The sequence below is a fragment of the Mandrillus leucophaeus genome, unplaced genomic scaffold (assembly GCF_000951045.1).
Source record: "Mandrillus leucophaeus isolate KB7577 unplaced genomic scaffold, Mleu.le_1.0 Scaffold156, whole genome shotgun sequence".
In the NCBI taxonomy this organism is placed as follows: Eukaryota; Metazoa; Chordata; class Mammalia; order Primates; family Cercopithecidae; genus Mandrillus; species Mandrillus leucophaeus.
This window is the reverse complement of record NW_012101543.1, coordinates 2,325,020-2,348,502: the sequence shown is the minus strand read 5'-3', so window position 1 is coordinate 2,348,502 and position 23,483 is coordinate 2,325,020. Positions and strand designations below refer to the sequence as shown.

The 23,483-nt window shown below is 38.2% G+C and overlaps 1 protein-coding gene across 3 annotated transcripts in view; it reads right to left on the bottom strand.

The window, feature by feature from the left end:
• Window positions 1-23,483, bottom strand: part of PIK3C2G (phosphatidylinositol-4-phosphate 3-kinase, catalytic subunit type 2 gamma) — a 415,055-nt gene that overhangs the window by 4,749 nt on the left and 386,823 nt on the right. For all 3 annotated transcript variants that reach the window (XM_011975453.1, XM_011975454.1, XM_011975455.1), the window contains one exon: window positions 7,025-7,150. In XM_011975453.1, coding sequence (XP_011830843.1) covers window positions 7,025-7,150 — 126 coding nt within the window. The remainder of the gene's footprint in view (window positions 1-7,024; window positions 7,151-23,483) is intronic.

Sequence of the window (23,483 nt, the reverse complement as noted above, 5' to 3'; positions counted from 1 at the left end):
GTGCAGGTTTGTACCAGGGGTATATTGCGTGATGCTGTGGTTTGGGCTTCTAATGATCACGTTACCCAAGTAGTGAACATAGCCCCCAATAGGTAGTTTTTCCACCCTTGGTCTCCTTCTTCCTTCTTCCCTCTTTTGGAATCCCCAGTCTTTATGCTTCCCATCTTTGTGACCATAAAAGAGACCAATTTCTATTATTTCCCTTTGCTACTTAAATGCAGCACAATGATATTTTCTTGTACATGTGCAGAAGTAATACTATGGTTATTTATTCAAAATTGCTAATTTTTAAATTATGAAAATACATGTTCATTAAATAAAATCTGTATGAAACAAACAAACAAAAAATACCAAAAAGGAAGAAAATAATTGGAATTTTCACCATTGGGAGATAATTACAGTTAACATTTTGATGTTCTTTTTGTTTTCTATATATAATCACTGATTCAGAATCTGACTTGTAATTATGCTTTATATACAGTTTCATGTCTTGTTCTTTTTTTGTGACTTTTTTTTTTTTCAAAAGGGATCTGTTCAGCTGTCCTTTCATAACGTGCAGGAAGTAAGTTACAGGTCCATCGGCAGCCCGCAGTGGTAAAGCAACGTAAAGGTATATTACTGCAAAGAAATTATTTATTTATCATGAAAGGAGGAGAGAGCTGAGTGGAAATCTGGCATGGTTACCAGGGAAATGTCTTAGAACACATTTAGAAAAGGAATTTCATATACTGCTACAAACTTGCTTGCTTTTTACAGGCAAGTCACAAGATAGAAACTTTCTCAATATATGCCAACAAGAAGCAGAGGAGACGACTTCAGAGGGCAGCCCTCTGAGTTCACTGGGCGGCCTCCCCTGTGGGCACGGATTCAGTTTCCAGTACTTTGCACAGCATAGGCCTACCTTTCATTACATTATCAGTGAAATTCAGTTCCAGATCAATCTGCTAGTGGCTCTGAATAATGATTCACTTAGTAAGTAAATAAGTTCAATCAAAGGGCATGAGATACAATCTGATATGCGAATGCGGTCTACCCCGATCCATGTGTGTGCTCTTGGCTACCTCTACTCTCATTCCATACAGGAGATTATGGTTTAGTTTTCTAATGTTGCTCATTCACATTATTCCATTTCACCTATTGAGTTTTCCTGGGATAATAAAGGATTTTAAGAGTTACCTTAAAAAAATCTCAGAACCCTACCACTGTAATTCATGTTTTTAACAACTGGACACCCAATGCTGCCTGGAAATCTTTCCAGGACTTCCGAGTAAAATCCTTTTCCTTTTCTCTAAGTGGCTATTTTGAACTGTCTGAACTATTCTCCATTTTTCTTCCTGCATCATGTTCAGCTGATGAACTCCTCTCTTATTTTACAGAGAAAACAGAGAAAGGAACCCTCAAAGTGTGACTGTATATGATGCAGAAAAATGGGGACGTCTGGCTAAGGACTCTGTGAATTGTATGAATAAGTCATAAATTGTAAGTTTTTAAAAAACATATCAATAATTTATATTTTCATGAATCTGTTGTCAACTGTGTGCTTTCTCATTTGCATAATGATGATAATAATCCTTACCTTTTAGCATTATAGGGAGGAAGAAATGAGATAATGAATGTAAGGCTTGCTACAAAGTCTGGAACATATTAGACACCAATAAATTATAATTGAAAAAGATCCATCAAATACACAAAAAGGAACAGTTGTTTCTTAATATTTTGCATCAATTGACTGGAGAAAACCTTTGCAGACAGAATTGAGTCTCCCCGGTATTTAGCAAGCGAAAAGCTTCAGGAAGTGACTTTAGGAATTAATTGCTTTCCTGGTTAAAATACAAACATTTGAACTTCCAGAGTTTTTTATTACTTAATATATTTTTTTCCCTCGGTTTTATTAAGAAATGTTACTTTCTTAAAAGTGACTGAAGTTTTATAAACATACAATCATTGCACATTATAGATGATAAATATTTATTCTAATTGCTTTGGCGCATCCATAATGTTAAATAGTAAGTACTCTTTTTAACTGAGCAAAGAATAATTAGTGGCTAATGTTAGCGAAGTACAGAGATGATTATATTCTTTGAGACCTTTCATCAAGGGATTTAATATACATTCTGCATATTCAGAACCAAAAAAAAAAAAATGGTTCTGGTACATACTCAGAACCAAAAATAAAGAGCTCTTTTAATTTCTCTTTCTAATAATTTTTACCTATAGGCATGAGCTAAGTCTTTACTACCTTCTGACAAATAACTAAATGTGTGGGTTTGGAATTATTATGTCTAATAGAAAACACTTAAGGTAATTCATATCTATTAACATATACGGAACATTCCAAGAATGTACTGAACATTAGTTGGCATAAGGGTCTAGTAAATAATTCTAACGTGCATTTTCATGACTGAAATGAGAGAACAAGAAGATAGGAACTGAAGTGTCTCTAGTGCTTGTGGGAAGTGGTAGAGGAGGCAGGATAATGAAAGAAAGAGTTCAAAAGTGAGAACAGGAGTACTCCGTGGGTGGAGACAGGTAGGAATAACACAGCATAGTGTAGTGCGGTAACCATGAGCTTTGGAATCAGGCAGTTCTGGGCTTGATATATAGTTGTGTGACTTCTGGGTCACATTGTCTTCACTTACAAATACAATTTTCATCACGTTGAAGTTGCAATAAGATGATAACACAGATAACAATAACTATAGCTTACTGAGTGTGCCATATACCTGGCATTGTGCTAAGTAATCACTTTATATTCTGCAGGATATTTTAAGGCATGTAAAATGCATAGAATGTTCCTGTTCTGTTCTAATTTTCCCTTTATACCTTACAACAGAATAATATATAAGAAAAGATTATAATATACAAAATATATTGATTATAAGCATGTAATTTTGTCATAGGGTAGAAATTCTGTATTTCTAATGAATTGTGAGAAAAATGATGTTTTTTCTTTTTCTTTTTTTTTTTTTTTGAGACGGAGTCTCGCTCTGTCACCCAAATTGGAGTTCAGTGGCCGGATCTCAGCTCACTGCAAGCTCCGCCTCCCGGGTTTACGCCATTCTCCTGCCTCAGCCTCCCGAGTAGCTGGGACTATAGGTGCCCGCTACCTCGCCCGGCTAGTTTTTTGTATTTTTTAGTAGAGAGGGGTTTCACCGTGTTAGCCAGGATGGTCTCGATTTCCTGACCTTGTGATCCGCCCGTCTCCGCCTCCCAAAGTGCTGGGATTACAGGCTTGAGCCACCGCGCCCGGCAAAAATGATAGTTTTTAACAAGATGGCAAAAGTAATGGCGTGGAAAGAGGCTTTGGAGCCCGGAATCTCAGCTCTGCTTCTTCAAGCTGTATGGCAGTTCCCTGAGCACTCACACCCCCAGCCCCAGCCCCATCTTGAGACCAGCCGTGCCTATCACTGGGATTTGTAAATGACAGAGGTTTTCAGGGAGACTGCTGATGAAGCCTAATGGGGCTCACTCTGCAAAGGGTCAAATAGACAAGCTTGGCCCTGCATCAAAGCCTCAGTATGTGAAGGGTGGAGACTCTGTCACTTGTCTGTGTCCCCGACCCAGCCTTTCTCATCTCTGGATATTAAAGAGAAAGGAGGATAGGAATAAAAATAAAAAGAACTATTTTCACAAAAGGCTTTGCAAGACATTGGTATGCAATGTAATATCTTCTTTGTACTCCTCTAAGAGATTTATATAAAGAGGAGAGTGAGGTCATCCTCTCCCACTTCACAGAACAGTACACGGCTTTTACAGTTTGAGAAATCCCAGTTGTGGTGAGTGGTTGATGCAGCAGTACTCGGCGAGGCGACGGAAGCGGAGGAAAAGTTTAAAACAAGGTAGATGCCCTGTGATAACTCACTGGGCTTTCTAGTCAGCACTGGGTTTATTGGTAAAGACATCTACTAAGGTGTTCTTGAGGTTGCACACAAGAGACTGAGGAATTTGACACAAAGATGGGGTCCTACATCACTACTGAGGGCAAGAGAAAGTAAAATCAGAGTTAAAATCTAGTGTGCTTCTTTGCATTTCTTATAAATATTCTTGTTGTGTTGATACAGACACAGACTGAAGAAAATTAAATTAGCCATTGTGGCCTTTTTTTCCTTTTGGCTCTTGGAATTCAACCAGCTTCGTTGCTAGAATTGTTTATATGATGTAGAAACCTCTTACTGTCCTAATGCCTACACTACTAAAATCGTCACTTATGCACACACTACTTCAAATTTCTGCTTGATTGGACTATGTTCTGATTAGAATTGGCTATGCATGGGCCGTGGTTTTTGAAGCAATTTAAAATGTGTCCAGAGTATAAAGTGTCTATTCATGCGACAAGTATAGATCAATTGAGAAAGATTTGTAGTGATTTTTAATCAGTGGGGTATGGATGTGTGAGGACCTAGATTATTGCAAGCCCTCAGAAAAGTTATATGCACACCAAGAATTATAATCTTCCAAGAATATATATTTACTACTGTTTTCTTATAATGCGTAAAGCTTGAAATAAAACACAAGTTTATTTAAATTATTCTGAATTGTTAGTGGTTTCTTGTTATTACATGTTTTCTTATACTGAAAATGCTCACGCCTCGCACAGGTTCTGAGAAGTTTCTTGATAGTGAGGCATGGAGACTTGTACTCAAAAAGTATGAAAAGAAACAGTGATATATTGTTGGGAGGTGTACACTTCTCACTGTTGACATCATGACAAATAATAGTGTGAAAATATTTTTCCTTACTAGTTTAGAGAATCTCTTTCTATAGATGCAGTATATACATGTATTTGCATTTTACACATACACACACACACAAAAAGTGTCACATATAAAACTGCCCCGAATATTTATTAAACATCTTTTTAGAGGTAACTAAGTGTTAAAAATATTAAAAGGATAAGACATTTACCCCGCCCTGGAGAAGTTTATGATATACTAGAAGAAAAACTGTGTAGGACTGAAGAAAGGATTATAAATGTGGTGTGAGTCCACGAGGTGACAGTGTTCACAGAGTTCACATCTGAGGTCAGTCTCAAAGCAGGCAGAGAAGGGCAGAGAGAGGTGAATGGTGGCATGAGTTCTATCACAAAATCCTAACGTCCTGTCAGGGAATGACAAGCTGTATGGTGTGATTGAAAATATGGCTAAGTATGGGGCAACGAAAAGAGTATAAGAACACAAATATTCCCCACTGATTTTTGACAAAGGTACAAAAGAAATTCAGTGGAGGAAAAATTGCCTTTTCAACAAATAGTGCTGGAATAATTGGTATCCACAGTGGGCAAATAAAGAGCCTTGACTTAAACATCACATTTTATTAAAAATTTAACTCAAAATGGATAATGTACTTAAATGTAAAATGTAAAGCTATACAATTTTTGGAAAAAAATGTAAGAGAAAATCTTTGAGACTCAGTGCTAGGCAAAGAGTTTCTTAGTTTTGACACCAAAGGTACCATCTATAAAAGAAAGAATGAATGCAGGAAAACCTGATCTAAAAGTGCCTATGAGACATTCAGATGGAGCTCTCCAGTAATCAGGTAGAAGTGCAAGAGAGGCTGGGTGTGGTAGCTCACGCCTGTAATCCCAGCATTTTGGGAGGCTGAGGCGGGTAGATCACCTGAGGTCAGGAGTTTGAGACCAGCCTGACCAACATGGCAAAACCCCGTCTCTGCTAAAAATACAAAAATTAGCCGGATGTGGTGGTGGGAGCTTGTAATCCCAGCTACTTGGGTGGCTGAAACAGGAGAATTGCTTGAACCTGGGAAGTGGAGGTTGTGGTGAGCTGAGATTGCACCACTACACTCCAGCCTGCTTGACACAGAGTGAGGGGCTCCATCTCAAAAAAAAAAAAAAAAAAAAAAAGCTTGAGACAGAAACCAGGGTTTTAGGAGTCAATTCAGATGCAACCTACCTATAGGTGATAGATAAAACTTTGTGGATCCATAAGATAATTGTGGGAGTATGTACAGGAAGAGGAGATGAGGGTGGATCATGTGACTTCAGCAAACAATAATATTTTAAGAGAAAGAATAACAATGAAGGAAAATGAGAAAGTAGTTAGTGAAAACGGAAGAGAATTAAGAAAAGGTACAACTCAAAAAGCGAAAGGGAGATTTCAGGAATGGGGGTGTGGACAGTAGTGCTGCTGTATAACTGATCCAGGCACGAGAGCCTGAGGGCTCTTTGGATTTGGCAGTTAGTACTTTATTCAAGGGGCATCAATAGACTCCTATCAATAAAGGTCAGAATCCACACTGCAAAGCATTCAAGGGTGAAAGGGAGAGATGAAGGGAAAGCAGGTCATGTAGATTAATTTTGGAAAAGTTTGGAGGTGATAGGGAGGGAAAGAAAATTTGCTTAGCAAGCCTGAGTTGGGGAGTTTTTGTTTTTGTTTTTTAGTATTTCTGAGTGCAGGATCCTGTGGATGAGACAGCCATAAGAAAAGGAACACAAATAAGGAGCTGAGCAAGGTGCAGAGGAGATGGGAAAGGATGGAATCAAGAGAATAAATGTAGAGGCTTGCCTTAGAAAGAAGTTAGGGAGTTGAATGTTCAAATTGCACATTACAAATAAATTAGAGAGCTATTTATAATATACATTAACTTCCATTTGTATTTTGTATTTATTTTTTAGTTTTTCAAAAGGGATTTTATGAGATTTACTGTTATACCCAAGGTAGTATATGATAAAATTATTAGGTAAGGAAAATCAGGTAAAGGAGAATAAGGTTAGAGAAAATAAGATGAAGTCAGGAATAATGTTAGTATGCAAAACAAGTCTTGGGCTCTTGCTGGAGGTTAGCCACAACTTGCAAATTGGTTTATAAGAGCTTTGAAAGCAGTATCTGTATTTTCCAGTGCCCATAGCATCTAGAAGAGTGATAAGCATACTGCGACTATTTCGGAAAATATCTTTCCTTCATGAAATAATGCTGCCAATTACTGCAAATTTTCCATATTTGGTTGTTAAGCTGAAAAAAGGTAAGAAAAATACAAAATGACTGGACAAAAGATGACTCATACTTACAATTTCATTGTAAGTGGGGTCTGTACATTTTGGAACAGATTTTGTTTTCCTCCTACGAACTTCACTGGGATATGGTAAAAGATAAAATTCAACATGTGCACTGGGCGCAGAGCCATCTGGGAGATGCTGCAAAGGAAAATGGTTATAAATATTAATGCATGTTGCTATCAAAGAAAACAAATACAGAGCTACTAAATATCCAGACCAAAGGCAGGATCAGGATTTATTACAGTCATTTTGTTGATCTGAAAATAAGAGAAAATCAAAAAGAAATTCATCAATGCTCAAAGATAATTCCAAACTACAGTTTAAAAGAGTAAAGCTGGCCATCTTAAGTGTTGTGTCAGACAACTATATTTAAAGTCCAGTACATATAATTTACTTTAATTTTTTGCTGTAAAATCTAAATTTTCATTTTGACAGATATGGTAAAGAGATAAATATTAGCCACAAGCAGAGACAAAAATATAAGTGCCTCAGGATGCTGTATACCACTTTTGAAAATTAAAAATTCAAGTTCAACATATAAAATGAGATGTAACATTTAATAATATGTATATGTATATTATGTAATATCACATTTTAAAATAAAATATAGTTAAAATATTAATTAGAGCTATAACTTTAATAAACTGACAAGATTTAAAAATGATAATAATTTTATGATCTAAATTACACTAAATTATGTTGGATAATCTCTTTTAAATTGTGGTCTATGGTGCTCCAAAAGTTGCCTAAGAAGTTGTCTGAATAGCATGGCTGAATGGGTGGATCTCCGGACCTCCACTCCCCAGTTCTTCCTTAAACTCTCTCCTCCTCAGCTACCCATCCTGGCTTCAGAACTTGTTTCCACCTTTTCCATCTTGCCTTCAAATCTGTTATGGATATGTTAATTTCTAAATAGATCATTTGAAGAACGACTCCCCTGTTTCAAAAATCTGGAAACCATCATACTTGAAAAAAATGAATTTTACCTTTGTGATCTTGACCAACTGTAGAGTAAATGGTACTAAAACTCTGAATGTCTAGTTTTATAAAATAAGAAATATTTGTATAATTTATATTTAAAGTAGATGATTTAAAAATAAAACTTGAGGAATTGAGTGCTTGTTTTGTTTACTAATTCTATTAAATCTAATTTTAAAGAAATATATTTTAATGTTCTGAAATACAGAGATGTTCACATGTGAAAAGCCAGTGCACTCCCACACTCAGCTCCATTAGCTTTAATTTCACATCTTTCTTCAGAACTCACAAAAGCATATAGTAAAGCAAGAAAATATGATATATATTATTACAGGACTAAATTTTGTTCAGTTCTAAATGACACATTAAAAATTATATCATTGGGAGTTTGGGTTTTTATTATAGTTATTAACAAATAAGATAAAATATATCTGGACACACTCATTTGTCAATGTTAAGAATGAGGACTGGTACTTTAGTGGAGCTCAAGGTATACCTCTGCCATTTGATATCCTCCCCCAGGAGGGGAAGCACTGAAATCTATCAATGGTATAATGAAATCTTCAGTGACACAGAAAGAAGTTGCTATTAATATTTGGGAGTAGATTTTTTTTTTGGTGAGAAGAATGAAGTGGTAAAAGTGTTTCTGCTCTTTTTAACTCTCTGTCTTATCTATCTTGGAATTTGAGGATATCCTGCCTATAATCCCTAGATACTACAACTTAGTGGGTAAAACTTGTTTCTGGAAATGGATTTTCTGATTGCAAATCTGGGCCCCCAAATTTGCCAGCTATGTGGCTTTAGGCAGGTGTGATGGTTAGTTTTGTGTGTCAATATGGCTGGGTCGTGGGATGCCCAGGTATCTGGTTAAACATTATTTCTAGGTTTGTCTGTAAGGGTGTTATGTGGCTCAAGCACTGCATAAATGACCTAAAACTTCTATGTGTGCCCTGAAGGAGACCCTTATCTCCTGTACTGTAGGGCTGAGATTGCTTAACACCAAATGCAGAATCTCAGGTTGACACTGGTTTAATTACAATGCAAGTTGAACTCCAAGCTTCACGAAGTGTCTACTGTTAAAGTGAAGCATTGATGAGATTCTGTAAGTTGGGATGGCGGTTGTGTAGAAAGTCGCTGATCAAATTTGGGACATGGAGCTCCTAAATTCTGATGAATCTTCTTTTCTAGTGGAAGTGGCCTCCTTGTCCCCAGTGGTATCTCCTTCTCTACTTCATCTCCACCCTCTGGGAGGATCAGCTCTGCACTGTCTAAGCAACTAGAGATAGCCTCCTCTGAGGCAGCTGCTATGCAAGACAATTTTAATTCTCCTGAGAAACCCTTTACCTCTACCCCATTTCTCATCTCTCTCTGCTCCTAGCCCTATAACCAAACTCAAATCTCAGCTGGCCCCTAAAGTTGAGGTTCAAAGTATGACCCAGGACGATGTGTGCTACACTCCAAAAGAATTACTAGAGTTTTTTAATTCATACAGACAGAAATCTGGGTAACAGGTGTAGGAATGGATACTAAGGGTGTGAAACGATGGTAAAAAGAACATAAAGTTGTATTAAGTTAAATTTTTTTGTTGTTCCGGGCTCACTAAGCAGAGATTCTTCATTTAATGTTGAAGCTTGGGGAATCAGAAAGGGTTCTAACAGTGTGTTGGGTTGGCTGACACATGGACCAAAAGGTGGACAGGCTGGACCTGCCTTGATTTAATGTAGTGGAAAGGATTAAAAGCATAGGGAGAGTGGATCCATCATATAAGACCTACTCACCCACACTGAGAGTAATCAGAAGACACAATTTTCAACAACACTGTGAGAAATAAATTTGTGAGGGGAGGCCCAGCATCCTTGAAAAGCTCTGTGATCACTCTTCTCTGTAGGCCAAGCCTCATAGTAGGAACTGCAGTCATCGAATTGGGAAACTTAAATGCAAAGGGGGTAATTAAACCCCAGTGTGGCAGGGGCCAAGCTGCCTTGCTAAACTGCCAAGGTCAGGGTGAGTGTGGTTACCATAGCGGACTGCAGGGTCAAAGCAGCTATTAGAACAGTCTGATTCCTGCAGACCCATGACGTAGGCTAGCTTTTATGTGTTCCTTGAAGTGAAATCCATAGGAAGACTACAAATTCTTATTTGATTTTTTTTTCTTAGGTCAAGTGAATAAAATCTTATCTGAATCATAAAAACAGAGAGTTGTGGCCTCTCAATTAATTCCTAGACTTGAGTCAGCTTACAGATCCAGAAACCCTTGAATGAAGGACACACTGGGTCCCCTTGAGAAAGGACTCTTGGATACTATCCAAAATGTATACTGTTAGTCTTTATCCAAAGGGAGCTATGGGTTTTTCCAGGATAACTGTGCACTAGGGGAAAGGATATAATCAGATCTTTTGGGAACTACTGGACACTGGCTCTGAACTGACACTGAATTCAAGAGACTCAAAATGTCACTGTGGACCACCAGTTAGAGTAGGGGGCTTATAGACGTCAGGTGATCAATAGAATTTTAGCTCATGTCTGTCTCACAGTGGGCCCTGTGGGTTCTCAAACCCATCCTATGGTTACTTCTTCAATTCTGAAAGGCATAATTGGAATAAACATAGCAGCTAGCAGAGTTCTCACATTGGTTTCCTGACCTGTGAAGTGAGGGCTATTATGGTGAAAAAGGTGAAGTGGGAGTCACTAGTGTTGCCTCTATGTAGGAAAATAATAAACCAAAGCCATGTCACTGGGGGGATTTCAGAGATTAGTACAACTATCAAGGACTTGAACGACACAGGGGTTAGGGGTGAATCCCACCACATCCCCACTCAATTTGCCTACTTGGCTATACGGATGAATCTTGGAGAATGAGAGTGGATTATCATCAGCTTAATCAAGTGATAACTCCAATTGCAGCTGCTATACTAGATGTGGTTTCACTGCTTACACAAATTAAGACATCTCCTGATACCTGGTATGCAGCTATTGACCTGGCAAACGCTGTTTGTATCAATACCTGTTAACAAAGACAACGAGGGGTGCAGTGACTCACGCTTGTAATCCCAGCACTTTGGGAGGCCCAGGTGGGGGGGGAATCACCTGAGGTCAGGAGTTCGAGACCAGCCTGACCAACATGGAGAAACCCCATCTCTACCAAAAATAAAACATTAGCTGGATGTAGTGGCACATGCCTGTAATCCCAGCTGCTTGGGGGCTGAGACAGGAGAATCACTTGAACCCAGGAGGCAGAGGTTGTGGTGAGCCGAGATGTGCCATTGCACTCCAGCCTGGGCAACAAGAGCGAAATTCCATCTCCAAAACAAAACAAAACAAACAAAAACAAAGACCACCAGAAGCAGTTTGCTTTCAGCTGACAAGACCAGCAAGTCACCTTCACTGTCCTACATCAGAGGGACATCAAATCTCCAGCTCTATGTCATAATTCAGTTCACATGATAACACACTGGTCCATTACATTGATGACATTATGCTAACTATAGACTTATTTGTGAGACTTTTGCATGTCAGAGGGTGGAAAGTAAAGCTGACTAAACTTCAGAGGACTTCTATCTCAGGGAAATTTTTAGAGGTCCAGTGGTGTGGAGCATGTTGATATATCCCTTTTAAGATAAAGGATAAGTTGTTGCAGCTGGCTTCTCCTACAACCAAGAAAGAGGCACAATGCCTAGTGGGCCTATGGGATTTTGGAGACAGCGTACTCCTCATTTGGGTGTGTTAGCCTGGTCCGTTTGCTGAGTGACTGGAAAAGCTGCTTGTTTTGAGTGGGACTCAGAAGAAGAGAAGGTTCTACAACAGGTCCAAGCTGCTGTGCAAGCTGCTTTGCCACATGGGTTACATGATCCAGTAGATCTAATGCCGCTTAAAGTGTCAGTGGCAGAAAAGATGATGTTTGAAGCCTTTGGCAAGTCCTTATGGTGAATTTCACCACAGGCCCTTAAGATTTTGGAGTAAAGACCTGCCATCTTATGCAGGTAACCTGTCTCCTTTTGAGTAATAGCTCTTGACCTGCTACTAGGCCTTAGTGGTGACTGAATGCTCAACCGTGGGCCACCATGTCGCCATGTGCCCTGAGTTGCCTATCACAAATTGGATGTCATCTCACTCATGAAGCCATAAAGCTGGGTGTGCATCACAATACTCCATCATCAAATGAAATTGGTATATGCACAATCAGGCCTGAACTGGCCTTGATGGCATGGCACAATAAGTTACATGAAGAAGTTGCCTAAGTGCCCACGGTTTCCATTGCTGCTGCACTGACCTCTTTCTTCCAGCCTGCACCCATGGCCTCATGAAGAGTTCCCTGTGGTCAGTTGACAGGAAGAGAAAGAAAGATGAGGCCTGGTTTACAGATAGCTCTGCATGATATACAGGCATCTTCTGAAAGTGGACAGTTTTAACACTACAGCTCCTTTCTAGGACATCCCTAAAGGACAGTGGTGAAGGAAAATCCTCCCAGTGGGCAGAATTTCAAGCAGTGCACCTGCTTGTTCACTTTGCTTGGAAGGAGAAATGGCCAGTTATGTAATTATGTAATGATCCATGGATTACAGTCAGTGGTTTGGCTGGGTGATCAGGGACTTACAAAGAATGTGATTGGAAAATTGGTGACAAGAAGATTGGGGTGGAAGCATGTGGATAGGTCTCTCTAAATGGGCAAAAATGTTAAGATATTCATGTCCCATGTGAATGCTCTCTGAAGGGTGACCTCATCAGAGAATTTTAATAATCAAGTGGATAAGATGAGCCATTCTGTGGATACTCATTAGCCTCTTTCCCCTGTCACCCCTGTCATTGCCCAGTGGGTTCATGAATAAAGTGGTTGTGGTGGTAGGGGTGGAGGTTTTGCCTGAGCTCAGCAACAGGGACTTTTATTCATCAAGGCTGACCCAGCTACAGCCACTGCTGAGTGCCCAAAATGTCAACAGCAGAGATTGACACTCATTTCCTGAGATGGCATCATTCCCCATGCCGGTAAGCTATCTGATGGCAGGTTGATTACACTGGACTGCTTCCATCATGAAAAAGTGGTGTTTCTTCTTACTGGAATAAATACTGTGAATACAGATTTGCCATCCTTGTGCAGTTTCTGTCAGAACTACTGTCCATGGACTTGTAGAATGCCTTATCCATCACAGTATTTCACATGAGGAGTATGTTGCCTCCAAAATCCCATAGGCCCACTAGACATTGTGTCTCTTTCTTGGCTGTAGGAGAAGCCAGCTGCAACAACTTATGCTTTATCTTAGAAGGGATATATCAACATGATCCCCACAACTGGACCTCATTGTTTATGATTATGGGACTCACATCACAGCAAAAAGAGTATGGCAATGGGCCCATGTTCATGGACTTCACTGGTCTCACTATGTTCCCCCTCCCTCCTGAAGTATCTGCTCTCTACAGAATGATGAAATGGCCTTTGAAGACTCAGTTACAGTTCAAGCTAGGTGGTGATACCTTGCCAGGCTGCAACAAGATTCTCCAAAAGGCTGTGTATGCTCTGAACCAGCATCCAATGTATGGTGCTATTTCTCTGATAGCCAAGATTCACAGATACAGGAATAAAGGGGTGGAAATGGGAATGGCACCCACACTATTATGCCCAGTGAATAACAAGCAAATTTTTGTTTCCTGTTCCTACAGCATTATACTCTACCAACCTAGAGATCTTAGTTCCTCTAAACCGAATCATAAAAACAGAGAGGAATGTTTCCACTGGGAGGCACAACAACGATTGCATTGAATTGAATGTTAAGACTTCTACTCAGCCACTCTGAGCTCCGCATGCCTCTGAACCACCAGGCAAAAAGGGAGTTACAGTCTGGCTAGAGTGATTGATCCTGACTAACAAGGGCAAATTGGACTACTACTCCACAATGGAATTAAGGAAGAGTACTTCTGGAGTACAGGCGATCACTTAGGGCAACTCTTAGTATTACCATGCCCTGCAATTAAGGTCAACAGAATACTGCAATGACCCACTCCGGGCAGGATCACTAATGGCCCAGACCCATCATGAAGGTTTGGGTTACCCCACCAGCTAAAGAAACATGACCAGCAGAGGTATATGCTGAAGGCAAATAGAAAAAAGGATGGAAGTAGGTTAAATACCAACTACGAAAATGTGACCAGTTATAGAAATGAATATTTTAGGTATCATGAGTATTTACTCCTTATTTTGTAATGAACACTTCGTATGTACGTATAGCAAGTATCTTTGCTTTCTTCCCTCTTTTATTCTCTTACCATGTAACATGTGTTTATGTATGGATTTTTATGTTATTACATCATACTTTATATTAGTATCATAATATTTAAGCATTATTAATTTTACATCATAGTATATAAACTATGGAACATCAAGGAGAAGAGTAAACATCACTCAAGGACTTTACCTCTTTTTCTGAGGATGGCATTAGCATGTTTTTGGTTGTATGGAGCAGAGCTGTATCGTGTTTGGCAGAATTATGACATTATTGTCTTTATTTGGAGAGTAAGTACTGTTAAGGAGATATATATGAGTGGCAAGTTGACAAGGAGTGAACTTGTGATGGTTAATGTGTCAGCTCTACTAGTTCACAGGATGCCCAGGTATCAGGTTAAATATTATTTCAGATATCAGGTTAAACACAGGGTGTGTCTGTGAGGGGGTTTCCAAAAGAGATCAGCATTTGAATCCAGAGACTCAGTAAAGTAGATTGTCATCCCCAGGGCAGACGGGCATTATCTAATGCATCAAAGCCTGAATAGAATAAAAAAGTGAGAAAAAGATAATTTGTTCTTTCTTCCTGTTTCAGCTGGGACATCAGTCTCTTCTGGTCCTCTGGGACTTAACACCATTTGTACTCCTGGTTCTTAGTCCTTCAGATTTTGACTGGATCTACACCACCAGTTTTCGTGGATCTTCAGTTTGTGGACAGCTGATAGTGAGACTGTTCCATCTCCATACGTCCATAAGCCAATTCTTCATGATCAATCTCTTTGTGTCTATATTGATGCTTATGACTATGTCTGTATCCATATCTGTTTTCTATATCTCCATCTGTATCCATATCTATACTTATTATTGGTTCTGTTTTTCTGGTGAACCCTAATACAGCAGGTATCTTAACTTTTCAGTGGATGTTTCCTCATCTGCTAAATGAGGATGAAAATAATGCATATCTCATAGGATTTTAAAGATTAAATAATATACCATGTAATGTGAGAACAATGCTTAAGTAGTAAGACTGAATAAACATTGATATTATTTTTATTTGCTAGGAATTAAACATGAATATACTGTAGGCACTGATTGGATAAGGTATCTCCAATGTATTATGACATTTATGTAGAGCAAGGTTTTTCAATCTTGGCACTATTGACACTTTGGGACAGATAATTCTTTTAATTCTTTGTTGCAGGGAGCTATTCAGTGCATCGTAGGATGTTTTCACAGTATCTCTGGCCTCTATCTACTAGATTCCAATACCATCATCCTCCCAGTCGTGACAACTGAAAATGTCCTCAAACATCATTAAATGTCACCCAGGATACAAAACTAACCCCAATGGGGAACACTGATGTAGATGACTCCCAAATAAGAATCTCTAGTTGATCCCTAGGATCCCAACCTAGAGATCTGTGAATATTTCCATCTGGATGTCTTCTTAGCATTCTTACACTCAATAAACTTCAACCTGAATCTATATTCTATTCCTCCTCACTGTTCCAAAACAGATTTTCCCAACAAATTAGACTTTGTTAGTACTGCTACTCAGTTTTCCTGGTGCCCCCCTCATCCTTGATTTTCAAATTCACTATGTACCAAGATCGAACACTTCTTTTTTGCTTTGGTTCATCCGCCACCACATATCTTTATTCCCTGACTTATTATAACTGGATTTTAATACTTTTTAATTTTCTAATTTCCCACCCTTTTCCTTCCTTCATTCTGTATACCACTGGTGTATTGAATCTTCCCATAAGACTGTTTTGATCATGTCCCTTTCCTTCTCTAAACATTCAAAGATTCCCCACTGTATGAAGAATAAACTCCACATTACAGAAGAAGAAAATCCATTTGTGTAGAGCCTTTTCTCAGCATTAGGTAACACTCAAGGTTGGGGCTTCTATTTCCAAGTTATTAGTGTCTGACGAGGTCCTTGAATATTGTGAAGTTTTTAGAATGATAGAACAGCACAGGTTTTAGTCGAAGTTGGGGGTGCATTAGATGTAAGCAGTAGGCTTAGTTTGTCCTTTAACAGCTTTAAACACAGACATTGATTTTTCAAATCTTTAAGAGAAACTTCTCTTCCCCCAATGTTGCTGTCTCATCAACACTAATATGTTTTTCTTCTTACTAGTATCATATCCTCTTCCTTAAAGGTCTCAAATAATTTATCAAAGAAATCACTAGCTGTCTCCTCATCAATACTTCTCATTTCATCCTTTGCCCTTATGATTATGCAAATTAAATTTTACTTTAAAATGATTAAATAATCCCTACTTTTCTAAATGTCTTACCCTGCGATTTTTTTTTTTAAAAACTCTGGCTGCATTTTAGACCTTCACAAAGACTTAACACTCCCCTGAAGAATGATTAGGGTTAGAGATACAGAATTCTCAGTCTGACCCTCAATCTAAACAATGAGAAGTTTCCTTATGTCATCTAGAGGACTTCCTTACTCATGGTAGGTTGAAATAAAGTAGCAGTGCTGTTTTCTTTTAGAGTTCCAGCTAATAATATTACTGTGCTCAGAAGGTAATACGAAGTCATCTAACTTTAATTCTTTTTGCTCATACCAACTGTGAATTTTATATATTCTAGATTTGCTGTTAAAATATAATTTCTCAATGTTTTAAAAATAGTTTTATATTTTTGTCATCTTCCTTATGAGATATAACATTATTTAAAGGGAAGGTCTATGTTTTGTTCCACTTCTTCCCTGACTCCACATTCCCTTGGGGCTTTGCTCCATTGGTTATTCACTACCCTACTACCCTAACCCCATCCTAGATCCTTCTTTCTAAGCTGTCAATATATTTCGGAATCTTCAATTAAAATTTAAAAATTTTTGCTTGAAACCAGGTTTCCTTTCATTTTATTCTTTTGTTTTTGCTTATTTTGTTTTTGAGACAAAGTCCCACTGTATTACCCAGGCTGGAGTGCCGTAGTATGGTCTTGGTTCACTGCAACCTCTGTCTCCCAGGTTTGAGTGATTCTCCTGCCTCAGCCTCCTGAGTAGCTGAAACTACAGGCATGAGTCACTATGCCTGGCTAATTTATTGTATTTTTAATAGAGACAGGGTTTCACCATGTTGGCCCGGTTGGTGTCAAATTCCTGACCTCAAGTGATCTGCCCGCCTCGGCCTCCCAAAGTGCTGGGATTACAGGCATGAGCCACCACACCTGGCCCCCTTCATCTTATTCTTTACTTTCATAGTCATGCCTTCCCTTCATAATGTTCCTTTCTTTTATAGCAAGTCCTCTCCTTAACACAGTGCTTGGTAGAGGGTGGATATGAAATGTTATTAAATGACTGAGTGAATGAGATATGTATTAATACTATTTAGCTCTTCGAAAGTACTTCAGAGTTATTTGTTGAATCATCATTTGTAATGCAATATAAAAACAAATATTTCACTGAAGTAGTTTCTCTTATCTATTGCAACGTTTCTTATTGTAATACCAAGGAATAAAATGTCTACCATAGGGTAAAGTGAAAATATCTTGGGTTTATCCTAGGTGTTTACCCTGAATAGCTAGCCATCTGAAGGCGTGTCTCTGACAGAAGTGACTTTCTCCTGCACATCATTTGGATTTTGTGGCTAATCAGGAGTAATCGTGTCAAAGTCTGCTTGTCTCAATGCTCCACTTCTAAACTTTTGGCCTTATCCTATCTCTGAGAAAATATTAGGCAATTACATGCCAACTACCCTTCTTTATCCCCTGTACTCCCAACTGGAGCTAGACTTTATTTGTAACATCATTATTCAAACTTAGTCTCAGAATGAATCTTTAGTTTCCATCCTCCTCACTTTCTCTTAGAGACTTCATCTCTAATTGTATTCCTTCCTTGGGGCCTTGTTTACTCCTCTGTGATATTCCTCATCACCTCTCTAGGTTTCTCCACCTTAACTCCTTGAAAATCTAGGCAGTGAGCACAAGAAGTTCTTAAAATCTCCCAGGAGCTGATGATGACCTCACCATTTCTTAGGGACCTTATAGACAGAGACTGTGAGCTAAAGTTATATTTTTTGTGCTGTATTCCTGTGCCCTCTCTCGCATATGTGCAAGTTCTCCCCCACTTGCCTCTCTGTTGTGGAGTACGAGGAAGAAACAAAAGGAAATCAGCACCTTCCTTTGCTCTGGTGATATTGAGTAAGTTATTCAAAATTTATTGGAGAGGTATCATATGGTGACCCATGGTTAGGGCCAGGGGCTGGATCCATATTAACACCAAACATTCTCCACAGAGGGAATTAGTGTGTTTCATTCACGTGTGCTATTATTTTGTTAAATATATGTAGATGCTGTTGTTACCACAATTTTAATATTTTAAAAGCACTGCTACATTTATAGTGGTTTTAAAAATTATTTTATATTTCTTAAATTATCAGATTTTTTTTTTTTTTCCCCAGAGACAGGGTCTCACTACAAGCCTCAACTGGCTTCCAACTCTCTGGCTCAAAAAGAACTCCTGCCTCGGCCTCCCAAGTAGCTGGAACTACCATGCAACTGTGCCCATATAAATTATAAGATATTAAAAAGATTTCAGTGACACTTGATAGGTAATTTTATTTCTCTGAGTTTAAAAAGGTGTCCCACTACTTGGAAAGACTGGAAATGAAGACCTTAGGATCTTCTTAGAATTCACTAGTGAGGATACTTCTTTCTCAACTGAAGAGAGGAATACAGGGGATTCTTAGCTTAGTTATTATTTCAGGTTGCAAAACTTAAAATGTATGATGCATATTAGTAATTCTTTGTTCACAGTGTTGACCTCTAAATGGTATTGTTTTAAGTATATGAATAATTAAATATGCCAATCTTCTGCCTTTGTTTCTTGTCCTAGATTGCCTATAGCATTTCAAATGGCTTTCAATGCTACTACTGTTCTTATCACCAACAAATTAAAAGTATTTTAAAAATGTGGTTAACATATCAAAACAGAAAAAAAAAGCAGTAGCACGTTAGTACAAAAACAAAGCACGCTTTAAACTGTTTATAAAGTAAGTGAAAGCATCTAACATTATGGGGCACGCTGGCAACTCTTCAGTATTTTCATATGTGTATATGAGGAAAATATTTATTTTGAGTTCATTGTAATAATAACAACAATAATAATAGCTATCACGTAATGACTATTTACTATATTTAAAGAACTCTATTAAAATAACCCTGAGGCCAGGATTATTGGCCTCAGTTTATTGAGGAGATTTCTCTGTAAAACCTATGTTCCTAACCACTATGCTATATTGATTCATTACAAAGAAAGACAAAGAAAGAAAGAGCACTTCTAGATCAAGTTTTACCAGGAAGGTGACGAAGATACAGATGTGGTTTAAAAATATCAGACACACTAGAAACTTCTGTAGATTAATCTAAGGCTTAATTGTATTTAATAAGTTATTATCTTTTCAATGAATAATTTATGAGAATTTTTCATCTTTTCTTTAGCTTAAATGTTTCCAATTATAGGATAATATAAGCTTTAGTGGAAATCAACTGATGATGATTAAAATATGATAGAACTATTGAAACCTGAGGTCTATACCAGAAACAAAACAACATAATATAAAAGCATTTTCTCATCGACGTGCCTGTCACATTGCCATTTTTGAATTCTGGCTAGCTATCATGAAAAGGGTCTGTTTATAAAACAATAGTGTATAATAAAAGCACTTGCAATATGATTTGTTGTGTGCCTCAGTTAAATGGTAGAATGAATAATGGCTGAGGAGTGATGTCAGCAAGACGGGGCAGAATAGGAGGTCACCTACTTATATCTCCTTACAACAAGAATTCTGCACCCATCCACAGGCAAAAGTCTCTTTGTGCGAGCCTTACGGTTCAGGTAGGATTTTAAAACCCTGGCAGAACCAAAGACCTAGGGGGGTCACTTTAGGAGTATGAAACCCACTTGATAATGGTGGATTATCTTTTTGATGTGTTGTTGGATGCAGTTAGCTAGTGTTTTGTTAATGACTTTAGCATGTATGTTCATCGGAAATATTGGTCTGTAGTTTTCTTTTTTGGTTGTGTCTTTTCCTGGTTTTGGTTTTAGGGTGAAACTGGCTTCATAGAATGATTTAGGGAGGGTTACCTCTTTTGCTATCTTGTGGAATAGTGTCAGTAGGATTGGTACCAATTCTTCTTTGAACGTCTGGTAGAATTCTGCTGTGAATCCATCTGATCCTGGGTTTTTTTGTTGTTGTTTTTGGTAATTTTTAAATTACTATTTCAAGCTTGTTGCTTGTAATTGGTCTGTTCAGGGATTATAAATCTTCCTGATTTAGGCTAGGAGGGTGTATGTTCCCAAGAATTTATTCATCTCTTCCAGGTTTTCTAGTTTATGTGTATAAAGATGTTCATAGTAGCCCTGAATGATCTTTTGTAGTTCTGTAGTGTCAGTTGTAATATCTCCCGTTTTTTTTCTTATTGAGCTCATTTGGATGTTCTCTCTTCTTTTCTTGGTTAATCTTGCTAATGGCCTATCAATTTTATTTATATTTTCAAAGAACCAGCTTTTTGTTTCCTTTATCTTTTGTATTATTTTTTGTTGGTTTTGATTTCATTTAGTTCTGCTCTGATTTTAGTTATTTCTTTTTTTCTGGTGGGTTTGGGTTTGGTTTGTTCTTGTTTCTCTAGTTCCTTGAGGTGTGATCTTAGATTGTCTGTTTCAGACTTTTTGATGTAAATGTTTGGGGCTATGAACTTTCCTCTCAGCAATGTCTTTACTGTATCCCAGAGGTTTTTGGTAAGTTGTGCCACAATTGTTGTTTAGTTCAAAGAATTTTTAAATTTTCATCTTGATTTCCTTTTTGCCTCTATGATCACTCAGGAGTAGGTTATTTAATTTCCACGTATTTGCTTGGTTTTGAAGTTTCCTTTTGGAGTTGATTTCCAGTTTTATTCCACTGTGGTTTGAGAGAGTGCTTGATATAATTTCAATTTTCTTAAATTTATTGAGGCTTATTTTATGGCCTGTCATATGGTCTACCTTGGAGAAAGTTTCATGTGCTGTTGAATAGAATGTATATTCTGTGGTTGTTGGATGGAATGTACTTTGTATATTATGTTAAGTCTGTTTATTCTAGAGTATACTTTAAATCCTTTGTTCCTCTGTTGAATTTCTGTCTTGATGACCTGTCTAGTGGTGTCAGTAGAGTATTGAAGTCCCCCACTATTATTGTGTTGCTGTCTAGACCTCATTTCTTAGGTCTATTAGTAATTGTTTTATAACTTTGGGAGCTCCAGTGTTAGGTATATATACGTTCAGGGTTGTGAGAGTTTCCTGTTGGACAAGGACTTTTATCATTATATATCTCCCTCTTTGTCTCCTTTAACTGCTGTTGCTTTAAAGTTTGTTTTGTCTGATATAAGAATAGCTCACCCTGCTCACATTTGGTGTCCATTTGCATGAAATGTCCTTTCCTACACCTTTACCTTAAGTTTATGTGAGTCTTTATGTGTTAAGTGAGTCTCTTGAAGGCAACAGATAGTTAGTTGGTGAATTCTTACTCATTCTGCAATTCTGTATCTTTTAAGTGGAGCATTTAGGCTGTTTACATTCAATGTTAGTATTGAGAGATGAGGTACCATTCTATTCATTGTGCTATTTGTTGCCTGTATACGTTGGTTTTTTGTTTTTGGCTTTGTTTATTAAACTGCATTTTTGTTTTATAGGTCCAGTGAGATTTATGCTTTCAAGAGGTTCTGTTTTGATGTGTTTGCAGGATTTGTTTCATGATTTAGAGCTCCTTTTAGTAGTTCTTGTAGTGGTGGCTTGATTCTCTCAGCATTTGTTTGTCAGTATCTTTCCTTCATATATGAAGCTTAGTTCCACTGGATACAAAATTCTTGGTTGATAATTGTTTTGTTTGAGGGGGCTGAGGATAGGGCCCCAGTCCTTTCTAGTTTGTAGGGTTTCTGCTGAGAAATCTGCTGTTAATCTGATAGGTTTTCCTTTACGGGTTGCCTGGTGCTTTTGTCTCACAGCTCTTAAGGTTCTTTTCTTTGTCTTAACTTTAGATAACCTGATGACAATGTGCGTAGGCAATGATCTTTTTGCGATGAATTTTCTAGGTGTTCTTTGTGCTTCTTGTATTTGGATGTCTAGGTCTCTAGCAAGGCCAGGGAAATTTTCCTTGATTATTCCTCCAAATATGTTTTCCAAACTTTTAGATTTATCTTCTTCCTTGGGAACACCAATTATTCTTAGGTTTGGTCATTTAACATAACACCAGACTTCTTAGAGGCTTTGTTCATATTTTCATATTCTTTTTTCTTTATCTTTGTTGGACTGGGTTAAAATTAAAAGACCTTGTTTTCAAGCTCTGAATTTCTTTCTTTTACTTGTTCAATTCTATTGCTGATACTTTCTAGAGCATTTTGCATTTCTATAAATGTGTTTATTGTTTCCTGAAGTTTTGATTATTTTTTATTTATGCTATCTATTTCATTGAATATTTCTCCCTTCACTTCTTGTGGCATTGTTTTGATTTCCTTATGTTGTGCTTTGCCTTTCTCTGGTGCCTCCCTGGTTACCTTAATAACTCACCTCCTGAATTCCTTTTCGGTTAAATCAGGGATTTCTTCTTGGTTTGGATCCATTACTGGTGAACTAATGTGACTTTTGGGGAGTGTTAAAGAACCTTGTTTTGTCACAGCACCAGAGTTGGTTTCCTGGTTCCTTCTTATTTGGGTAGGCTTTGTCAGAGGAAAGGTCTAGGGCCGAAGGCTGTTGCTCAGATTCTTTTGTTGCATGGGGTATTTCCTTGATATAGTACTCTCCCCTTTTTCCTATGGATGTGACTTCCTGAGAACTGAGCTGTAGTGATTGTGATCTATCTTCTGGATCTAGCCACCCATCAAGTCTACCAGGCTCTGGGCTGGTACTGGGGGTTGTCTGCAGAGTCTTGTGATGTGAACCATCTATATGTCTCTTAGCCATGTATTTGGGGTGTGTCCTCGGTCCTTGCAGGGACAATCTGCTTCCTTCAGAGGGTCTGTGGGTCCTCTTAGGTTTCATGATTTATTCCTGCAGTCATTCTGGAGCAAAAATTCATGATGCAAGCCTCCATATGCTGCTTTGTCCAGTGGAGTTGGAGCTCCAATCTAGTCCTGCCTCCTGTCCACCAAGATACCCAGCCCTCTCAACCACGTGTTTCTACCAAGCATAGAAGTTGGTCCATTCATCCCAATCCACTCAATCTAAATGCCCCTCCTCCAATTCTATCCCAGGGCTGAACTCAAATAATATCATCTTCTGGCCAA